The following is an 11,713-nucleotide window of genomic DNA, read 5'->3' on the forward strand; positions in this document are numbered from 1 at the left end:
TAGCGGGGGGGGGGGGGGAGAGGGAGACGGGTAGGCATCCAGACTCACGCTAGACCTTAGGCATTGTGTGTGGTTGGAGTACGTGGCTGGCGTATACGAGCGGTGACGGGCCCGTGAGCGCATGTGGGAGGGAGCGAGAACTCGCGGAACTTCTTACTCTCCCTCTTGCATTGTTTTCGACTCTTTTTCAAACTCCCGCCGCTTATTTTCACCGTTGTCCGACTAATTTATTATTTTTTTCGTCTCTCATTATGCGCTGTATACACGTAATCTCAATGATCGCTTTGTGCTCGTTGTACATTGAGAGCGTAAGCAGAATTATTACACTGCGCTCTTATCTTGAGCCGTTCTACTTCCTTCGTGCTTCATTTATCATCAATCTTATTCAATTGTAATATTTATATAAATTTTGCACTTGTTTGCGCTACAATTCCGTAGTATTAGAGTTTGGATTCTGGCTAGGTGTCGTGTATCCTATGTCTTATCCTAAAGCGGCGGCACACCTATTTATGTTGCGCACACTGCATATCCGACGCCGAGGATATTCGAAAACTCTGTTGTTATTCCCCATCCCCATCCCCACCCCCTCAACATTTTTTGAATAAGGAATAAGGGAGTCGCTCGAATGAAACATCCTGAAATGCTGCTTAATGGCGAATTTTCCGTGAGATTATATACAATAGTCCATAAGGACATTTTTATAGCGAAAAATAGTTGGATGATGTAACAATTGACCTCTATGTGCATCTCTTACCATCATACATTATGCCAACCTTGTTTATTTCTATTCGTTTTACTCGCTTTGACTTTGGTAGTATATCTATTTTTGCTCGACTACTCTCCCTCCACTCCTCTTCTCATTATTTCACTTTCTCACTTGAACCTACAACCTTGCACGCTACTATGCAGTTGTTGAGCTGGGGTAATGAGGCGTTCTATTCAAGTAAATTTTGATATGAAGATAGAGCAAATGAGTAAGAACGAGCGAACGAGCGCGCGCACGAGAAAAACGAGAGAGAGAGAGAGAGAGAGAGAGAGAGAGAGAGAGAGAGAGGGAGAGAGAGGAAGAGGGAGAGGGAGGGGGAGAGGGAGAGGGAGGGGGAGGGGGGGAGAGACAAAGAGATTTAAACAGATGAATAGTTCTTGGTGTTTCACGGACCATTATAAAATCTCAGCAAAGAATAACGATACCGTTGAATAGCGGAAAATTTTCGCCAAGGGAAAACTTGACGTAGTGTGGCTAGGAGAGAAAACTAAACTCCTTCCGTATTTGTACACTTTCATTTTTTCGTCTCTTCATCTACCAGTATTAACGATTCTCCGAGCAAGTTTCTTTCCCTTCATCCATATCTATTTCTTCTTCTTCTTCTTGTTCTTCTTCTTCTTCTTCTTCTTCTTGTCTTTTGCTTTTTATTCTCATCGTTATTTTATTTTTTGTTTTGTTTTTTTTTCTTAATCATGAACACAACGTCGTTCCAACGCACTTCAATATCGCTCTTATTCGTTCTTTCGAATCGCGCGTCCTTCAGTCCTCGCGACAAGAGCTAGAATTATATATTTAGTCGCTTGTTTTCTTCGCGGTGAGGTTGAATTAAAGGCCACCGATGCACCGATGCACCGAGAGCAAAAGCCGGGAGAACTTAACGACGAGGCTGAACGGCCAAATGGAAAGAAAGAAGAGGAAGAATAGAAAGATATGTACGATCTTTTCGGTGCGATCTTTTATTCCTTGATTTCATTTACGCGAGCGACTCTTTCGCCAGACTGCTGGCTGGCCTTTTCAATTTCCTTTCTTTGTCTATTAACCTACCGAGGGCCTGCTCCGCTCGGCATTTCCACTTTTCCTTTTCAACCGAATTTTCCCGAACTTTTATTTAACCTACCATCGACAAGCCAAGACTATTATTTAAATTGAATTTATTCTATCTTCATAATATTTCATAATAATCTATATTATATATTTCAATTAATTTCGCCCAAGTGGCTATTATTGTCCAATGAGTCCGGGCGCCGAACAAACACACTCCTCCCTGGGCATCATTAGACGAATACAGAATGCCGGGCGCCAATAAAATTATTATTGTTCTTCTAGTCGTCCACGTGACCATCATCGTTAATGGGCCGCTTAATTATGAAAGCAAAATGGGTCGACCACTATTATACTATCCGTCCTATAGAGTATATACGTGCGTCATTCGCCAAAGCTCTTATACTTTATAATGCCCCACGCGTCCAATGAATAATGATGTTAAAAATTTTTAAGAAGCGATGCCAAACCCTTTTACTCGTTTATTATGATCTCCATTGGTTGAAAGTGCCATTTCCAGCATCGCATTTGACCGCACCCTCTCCTCTCACTCTGACCTTAAATAAGCCAGGCTCGGGTCGATCGGATAGAAGCGCGAGCGCGCCTCCATAAAAATACAAGACCCGCCAAGCCAATGCATTATCAATCTCAGCGGCAGCGACACCTCCGATTGGTCAAATTACCGATCATCAAAACTTGGCTCGACATTTACATAATCAAACGGCTCTCTACCGTCTACCCGTCTACCCGTCTAGCCATCAAGGTATCTCGAAGTCATTCGCTCGGCTTCGCCCGAGAACCAAGAGAAGGGAAAAACGATCTCGGCCGTTGGCCGTACCCGTAGCCGCGCGCAGACCCACTGCATCGACGGGTCCTAAGCGATCACCGCTATCAGCCAACTCACCTGTACATCCTTGGTAAATTGATTGTTGCAGTAAATGTGAACGGCCGAGAACTCCCTCACGTGATCGAACTCGAACTTGATCTCCAGGGGCTGTCTCTCCCTCGTGTCGTTCCTCCAGCCGACCCAGCCCTGCTCCTTGCTCGAGTCGTAATAGCTGAGCTTGAAATTGTCGGGCCCCGTCTTGCCGTCCGTCAGCAGTCCGAGGCCCCGGACGAGCTCGTCGTTCCAGTGGCCGTCGTAAGCCGCGTCGAAGAACTGCCAATTGCCCCGCTTGTCACCCTGGGGCATCGAGTACGATATTATGCCGTCGTTCCACGAGCATCCGTACAGCTCCACCCGCATGCAGATCGTCCGCTTGTGGACGCTGTAAGGCAGGAAACGGACTCGGCTCGCCCAGATCGGCGGCTCCAGGCTGTACTTGGACTCGAGATAGGTGTTCCTGTTGCCCTCGATGACCTGCGCAATAAAAGACTGATTATTGGAGTCTCTTTCGACTAGTGACAAGGCGGTTTTTCACCTCGCTTTCTCGCGGCGCTAATCCATGCGATCCTAATGTGCTTTTGTTTGAAAGCAATTGCGTCGATAATACCGTTCGATAGAAATTGGCGAGAAGATTGCGAATAATTGTCTCGATTTGCGAATCGTGGCGAAGGGTGGCGGAAGGGGACTTTGGAAAGGAGAGCAGCCTGCAGCAGAGTGAAAGGCTGTACCATAGCTCCTTGTTTATTCTTTTTTCTATCTTTTTTCATTCATTCTTTCTTTCTTTATTTGTTTATTTCTTTCTTTTAAGGTATCAGTGTATTTTTTTTTTTTTTTTTTTTTTTTTTTTTTTTTTTAATATTAAGATAATACCTATTACAAGAGTTTAATAATAACAAAATGATCGTTGATCGATGATGATTGCTGTTTTAATATTTATTTCAAACGTTAGATACGGATGAATATCTTTTTTTTTTTTTTTTTTTTTTTTTTTTTTTTTTTTGCAACACATCGTTTTCCTGACAATTTAAGCTTATTGCACATAATTTAATGGCACATAACACGAATAATGAAAACTAGTGTTCCATTATTTAGAATTTTTTTTTTACAAACTCTATTTTCACCACGAGATTTAGACGCAACTGTCCTTTGTTTATCAGCGCATCGTGGGCTTGTACGAGCTTCTCTGTGTTTGTAATTTAAGGATAGGGACACGTTGGCTGGATACGACGCACACGTTATAATTTCAGAGCAGCGCATTTTCAATCGACGTGGTATTATATAAGAGCAGAGATCGCCCGGTTCATTTGGATAACTTTCCCAGTCCGCTTACGTAAGGGATTAATAATAAACGTATTGCTTGTTGGAATGGACCGTAGCAATATGGGCAAAATAAACAAAGATTTTTGCTTCTTTATTGATTAGGTTACTCCATAATGAAAATATCATTGACCAACGTTTCTCCTTAACTATCGCGAACGATCGTTTATCGCTCGGTTATTCCCGGTTATCGCGTCACATTCTCATAACCTCATTTTCTCTCAAAATTAAAGGAACAAAATCGTAATATTTCATATTATCATCATACAGTTTATTACTTTATAGCTTCCGAAGTTTACGATTAAGCTATCGATTAAGAACAACACTATTACAAATCTACGTGTATGTATAAAAATTGTATAAATAATGGTACGGAAGCATTATCGACTGTTATACGCGCGAATGTACGACTGATTAAGATTTTATGTTAAGGCGGCCTTTATTATTATAAAAATTAAATCGATTTAACAGCAACGTAAGAGAAAAATGTCTATCGGTTTAAGGTAGCTCGAATCTCAAGCATTCCAAGGACTTCTCCGTTCTTTTATTGTCCTGTATAATAGCGCTCGGGATAGTGCCGTAGATGAAAATTGAATGTAACGTGTTAGAAAGGGGAAATTTTCATGTCGTCGTATATGAAGAAAATCGTTGATGGTGGTACGCGAAAAGCGAGGAGCCTTGTAGCACTTGGCGCGTTCCAAAGCACTTAAAACTCTAAAGTCTTAAAGATCGACCGAGTGCTTATCGTTATCGTAAGACTCGACAATTCTACCAAGCGATTAATTTTAATTAAAGTAATAAAGCATCGATGCGATATTCTATAATAGGGCATTTAAGTGTGTCGATGTTTTTGTTTTACAGATAATCGGTAATGAATTTTCCCCATACCTACGCGCTTCGTCCAGTCGTCGTCCATTTAAAGGCAAAAATTATGTTAATCGCGAAACTCGGGTTTGTTCAAGGCCGAAAATATGTGAATTTAACGGTGAGGTCCTTTGTTACAATGTTCTCGAGTATGGCGAAGAGTGTCCTCGGATTATTATAGATAATATGATGCCATGTTCGTGCGACGTTAATGAGCCAATTTTTTCAAAGCCTATTTTGCTGACAGAGTTTTCACAATTTTCCTTAATAAATTGTTCTACACACTTGCGACATTCTATCGCGAACGTTGCGCGCAGCGAGATGGCCAACTGATTTTTATATGAAACAATCAAGGATATAATCGACGCATCGAGAATTCGAGCGCAATACAGTTTTACCACTACCATAAATCACCGCCAGCCATAAAATTTAAGAACACAATGTGGCTTAAAATTTTTATGTACGTACATTTAATATCCGTAATTTGAATGTGAAGTTATGTATTACATATTGAAAAATACGCGCGCTCGTCTCCCTCATCTCCCTTACGGCTAAAAATACAGTGCGGCGCATCGTAAATAAAATAATAAACAATGTCAATTAAGGGGGAATTTCGCGAGAGACAGGAACAAGAAAAAGAACTAAAGGCAGAATTCGCTCCCCGATTTTGCGCTCGTAAACTCTCGAGGCATCGATAATGATATCAAGGCAATAAACTCGTAAATAGCTCCCGCGGCACCGTTAACCCAAACAATTAGAGACAAGACGGGGAGAGCTCGATCGCGGAAGTATTCACTCGAGAAATCGCCACCCACACAGCCAGCGCCAACAGCTATTCCGAAACGGAATAATAAAAACGCCGCACCTGCGCGGATATCAGGGAGGATGCCGAACTCGACTTGGGTCACGTTTCGCCTCCTGCTCGTGCACGCGCGAAAACGAGCGTCAATCCCTTCGTGCCCTTCCTTACCCAGCTTCCCCGGTGCACATAAATGCTAGATAAAAAGGCCCTCCTCGGCCTTTGTTGCTGGGCCGTCGAGCTGACGAAGACGAGATGCTGCCGAGTGATAAGGCAGGATTTCTTAGCCGCGCACGATAGACCGTTGAATCCTTCCATGATCGGGCCAATGATTTTTGCAAAATTTATTGCCAACGGATGCGTTAGGTTCGTTAGGGGCCTATCGTTAGACCTTTTACTTTTACCTAGGTCCATTGTTCGGTTGTGCTCGAAATTAGCCGAGCAGGCAAGACTCGGCGCTCCATGCCCATTGATTCGTGCCACGGATGTATTAATAAGGATAATAATGGGAAACGTAGGCTCTGCTCGGCGGGACGCGTATCATCGCTCCCGATTAACAAAATTCATCCTCTCCTCGAGCCTGAATGCTGGATATTATCAGCTAGTGTAATTGAAGAATCTGGACGACTGGATTTTACCATCATTGGCGGAAAAACGGAAATGGAGGGGCGGGCAGGATTGAAGTGGTTGCGGTTACAATTGTACTTGTAGAATAGCGTAGTTGAGATGTGTTAAAGACGCGCCTTCCTTCACATCGTCAATACAGCGACTCGTAATACGATATGCCAATCGCTCGGCCACTACCTCCATTAGAATTCCCAAAAAAATTCTTTGCTCGCGCAAATTGGCAAGGCGAGTCTTCGTGGATTATCGTGAATGAGAGAAGATAATACGCGGGATATCGAATGAAACATGTCGCATAATTTGCAAAAAAGTGCTTCCTCGAAACGATTAATATTGAACAACCATTGAACCAGCTCGATAATCCATCATGTGCTTCTAACCAACCATTCGTAACGCTACAACTACTACATTGAAACAAATCGCAACTTCATCCCCATATGCGCAAGAGCTGTTATGTAACGATAAGAAGTGTCGGGGTGGCGCGCAGACTCGAGCCGAGAGAAAAAAATGTGCCATCATCAAGTCAAGTGCTCGACGGTGCAGCCTCCGCGAAATAGACTCTTTGTCACGAATACACGAATGCGTGTGTGTAAAGAAAGTGAAGTGGTAAGAGAGCGAATGGAGCGATGGTGGAGCGAGTAGTCGGCAAGAAAGAGTAACTCCTGAAGAATATAACGTCGACGTCGAGGATAGTCGCACTCGGCCACTTTGACGCCATTGAACGTCCCTTGCATTTTAATTTAACTGACTCTTTCGTGATATTTTTCAGCTCACATAAATACACATAAACATAGAGAAACGCAAACGCGCACACGCGCCACCCTCTCCCACCTATCCATCTATATATCTATGCATTCATCTATTTACCTCGTCTCGTCTCGTCTCGTCTCGTCTCATAGGCGCGACTCCTTTATATGCATTTCAAATGAGAATCCTAATGAAACTAATGTAATTTGAATCGAACACATTGGATGAAAGGGGACGAAAGCTATGCTCCTACCCGTATAATTGACGTCATTTACCGAGCTCGTATTTATGTGAATTAAGGCATGACTCGTCAGTTCGTTGATGGTAAGCTAACAATAATCATTAGTAAATCGTGCTGGTGGCTAGGAAATGTGAGCTTTAGAGAAGAAACGTCTACAAATCCATTACGTGCTACCACGAGGAGTTCGCTTCGAGTGGGAAGTTAAACATTGGATGAACCGGTGCCTATGTGAATCATTAACGTCGAGGGTGTTAGTGGCTCTACCTAGCAGTATTTAAGAAAATAACTAGATACTTTTGATGAGACAGCGAGAAACGAAGAAGCGCTGCGAGATGGATATATATATATATATATATTGAGGGAGAGAGTGAGCGTGTGCGTGTGCGTGTGTGGGTGTGTGTGTGTGTGTGTGTGTGGGTGTGCGTGTGCGTGTGCGTGTGAATGAGAGATAAATGTGCAATTTAGCGATAGGAACACATAGGGTGCTCGCGTAGATGTACGAGAACGCATCTACCCAAGCCACAGTCGTTCGGCCGAATGTAAAGAGAGAGAAAAAGGGAGAGTAAATGAAGCGGGAAAGAAAAGATAAATAGACGGGTGTGCATGTAGGGCAACTGAAGAGATTCAACAAGACGAGAGGAAATGTATAATAGACCCTGGGAAAGGTCATTCACTTGAGAAGTTTCATACTGACGCACTATTACATCAACAATAACAATGATAATGTGTCTCGAAAAACATGCTGTTCGTACCTCTGTTATTCCCTGTTGATCACAAACTGACGTCAATACGCCTCACTTCTCGGTTATTTCTAATGAACGCGAAGTAATTTCAAACGTCTTGTGGCTAAATTTCTCACCCAACGACAATCCAACTTTCGAATAATTTTTCGGTAAAAAATTGGAAAATATGCATGATCGATGTGAAGAAAAACGACCCACCCGATGCAACACACAATTGAAAATTCATGAAAAATTATTCAAATGATTAACCGCTCGAGGGGCGCTAGAAAGGAAGACAGGCCGAAGAAAGAAAATGTGTAATAAATTGTTGGAGAGGTCATTCACATGGGAGGTTATGAGATGCCGGTGCGAAGACGATAAAAATAACAATGTTTCTCGAGAAATAACACATCGCAGTAGCTTTTTATCGCGTACTTCGAAGCTGACTAAAAAGTAATTTCTAAAAGCCTAATTCTAAAAGACTAATTTTATAAAATCACGAGCCACGTTTGTACGTATGATGTTGTATTATAAATTTGCAAAGTATCCGCACGAAATATTTTTCTCCACTGGCAAATATCACATATACGTTAAATTAGTCGACGACGGGCTACGTCATATAAATTCTTTTTCACATACAGCAATGAAATGTGAAGAGAATAGAGAGAGAGAGAGAGAGAGAGAGAGAGAGAGAGAGAGTGAGGGGAGAAAAAAAAGTAGAATAACCTAGTGGCGTAGTAGCTGGGCGACGATAATACTATAGAGTCGCTACTAGAAAACCGCTTAATTATATCAATAGAAAAGAAGGAGAAATAAATGAATACTGCGGAGAAAATAAGGAGGAAGAAATATCGTTGATAATACGTGCGGTAAATCTGTACACGCCAGAAACGGAAGAGGGGGTTCATGAGAAAGAACGCCAAAGAAAGGGGGAGGTGAAGAAGGGAGAGAAAAAAGCAGATAATGATACGCGAGGTTGGTATGGAAGTAAGAATGACAGGCATTACCGAGGACATATGACAGGTTTCTTATTTATGATGTGTGTGTGTGTGTGTGTGTGTGTGTGTGTGTGTGTGTGTGTGTGTGTGTGTGTTTCATACTTCCTTTCAAATTTTTTTTTTCTCTCCCTGTCCCTTTTTTTCTCGTTCTTTTTATTTTCATTTTCTTTGCTTTTTCTTTTTATTTTTGTTTAAAGACCATGTCGTATCTGGATATGAAAAATTATTGATGAGTTATCGTTCAAATACAAAATTTTCGACATTGTTATTTAAAAAAAATCATTAATATTTCATCTCGAAATTCGTTTTAAATTTAGATTAAAACTTACATCCACAGAATTTACTGGTTGCATTGACGTGATTCGATTTGACCGATACGAATGCAAACAACAAAGTTAAATAAGTCATTTGCCACGAATGAAGTCGATGATTGAAAAGTTCTCAAGGATCATCGTCATTTATACATTTAAAACAAACAAAACAAAAACAAAAAAAATAAAAAAAAAACAAAAACAAACAAAAATAGCTTTCATAAATCTTTAATTATTATTAAATCTTACAAATTCACCGACTATTAAAATAAAGATTAAGACAAAAATCTTGTCTTGCATTTAATTTCACCAATAATAGTCGGAATTCGTTAAAATATTTATAAGGAAATGTAAAGTAATATTAGTGAAGAATTTATAATCAGACGTAATCGCACGTCAAAATCGTCTGAATTTCTGAAAAACATGACTCGTATAAGCTTTTATTCAACTCCTTGTCTCGATAAAAATTCTCACCCAATAATACTATCAATTTCCAATACATAATCAGCATTACAAGCAAAAAAGATAAGCTTTATACGTATATTAAAATGAAAATGTAAATAAATAAATATAATAAAGACGATTTGTATCAAATATGGTAATATGTATGTATCTATAAATAAATGTGGAAGAGCCCAATCTAATTTGCATTATCCTTAATTCAAGTGAGGTAGGCGCGCGGCTAAAATTGTTATCGCCATTAAATGCAGATATTAACGATTGTCCATAAAATTTCGCCTGGCATTTATCGGGCACTTATCGATTGGAGAACCCGATCGAATATCAGCTTTATAGATCCGACAGGCGTTACATCCGCTGCACGGAAAATTTCGTTTAATAAGCAACGCGCCGTAAGAGCGGCCGCGAGAACAACAAAAATAAATTGCGACATAATTCACTGAAAGGCAATCCTTGATTCTCATATTTCTTCATGCTTTTCTCCATAAAGAGCAAAAATTACGATTGCTAAATTATTATATGCACATGGCTGATCATAATGCAGAAGTAAATAATAAGCTTGTCTGGACTAGAAAAAAAAGAAAAAAGAAAAAAAAAAATTGAGCGATATACTAAAGGAAAAAGAAAAAACCACAACAACAAAAAACATATTGATTGGTTTCTTAGAAAATACGCCTACGCGCGTTAATTTAATTTCTACTGCAATTTTTAACAGCGTAATATAAAATTATATTACTTTGCTTTGCATACAAATTAACTTTTAATATATATATATATATATATTCGGTCGGTATATATCTCAACTTTCAATTTACTGATTTTTCATTTTTGCCTTTTGAACTACGACGTATATAGAATGTAAGGATTTTTTCCAGAATATTCCTAATCGATATACTTTTTAATCATTTCTGCTATTACGCCTCTATCCTCGTCCCCCCCCCCTCTCTCTCTCTCTCTCTCTCTCTCTCTCTCTCTCTCTCTCTCTATCCCTGTCTATCGATTATCTATCCAACCATATCTATCTAACTCTGTCACTCTGTCTCTCTGTCTCTAGTTAGGCCATTATTAAATAACCATATCAACTTTCAAATCAAGGCCATAAAATATTATTACTCCCAACTTTTCCGGATAATTTGCGTGCATCCTGTACAGTTAATCAAAAGATATTCAATAAAATGCATAATTAAGATATGATAAAATCTATATTTATAAAGTCAAAATTTTCATTTTAACTGCTCGCTAATTATCGCTAACTACGGCAGAAAATTATTATTTTAAATAGCAAGTTATTTTAATTAGGATAATTAAAAGGTCCTTTCCCTTACGCTCCTACTTTATATTTATATTAAGCCAGCATATTTATATTTACTAATCTAGCGCTTCTCATAATATTTAATATGTTGCATTTAAGTGAGCACTTAAAATCTTTCCTATTTCAAAGATGAATCAATTTAATACATTCTTATCTCGTGGCTATTTAACCGCCACTCTAAATCATTCTTGAAGCCGAGAATATTTCTGCAATAATACGGTTTCCTTCGTGGTGGCGAAACATAAATCTAGCAAATGAGTCGTCCTTATTATGAAAATGGCAAAAATACAATTCATTTACTCTACGTTATTGTACGAACGAATAATAAATGTAAAAGCAGCGCAGAAGTATGCTTTGATTAAAAAGAGTGTTGAAAATATTATTATTTCTCGTCTGAGGATATTCATTAATGATATAATGAGATATCACCGAGTTTAGTAAAATCATCGCTCCGTTACAAAAACACAGTAACTTTCGTCAACTTTTCATTTCGCATACATTTTACAATTACTCTGCACTTTCATTAACAAAAGTCCTTGGCTCCAATGAGCATTAGCTTTATCATTTTTATTTTTCAACATCTCCATTCGTCTACCCGTTATTCCCTGTTGGTATCATTCATTTTT

The 11,713-nt window shown here is 39.7% G+C and overlaps 1 protein-coding gene across 1 annotated transcript in view; it reads right to left on the reverse strand.

Moving 5' to 3' along the window:
* Nucleotides 1-11,713, reverse strand: part of LOC105364964 (discoidin domain-containing receptor 2) — a 231,685-nt gene that overhangs the window by 5,834 nt on the left and 214,138 nt on the right. Inside the window, exon 6 of the mRNA XM_011503010.1 lies at nucleotides 2,712-3,167. Within this exon, the coding sequence (XP_011501312.1) occupies nucleotides 2,712-3,167 (456 nt within the window). The remainder of the gene's footprint in view (nucleotides 1-2,711; nucleotides 3,168-11,713) is intronic.

The sequence above is a fragment of the Ceratosolen solmsi genome, unplaced genomic scaffold (genome assembly GCF_000503995.2).
Source record: "Ceratosolen solmsi marchali unplaced genomic scaffold, CerSol_1.0 scaffold61, whole genome shotgun sequence".
Classification (NCBI taxonomy): domain Eukaryota; kingdom Metazoa; phylum Arthropoda; class Insecta; order Hymenoptera; family Agaonidae; genus Ceratosolen; species Ceratosolen solmsi.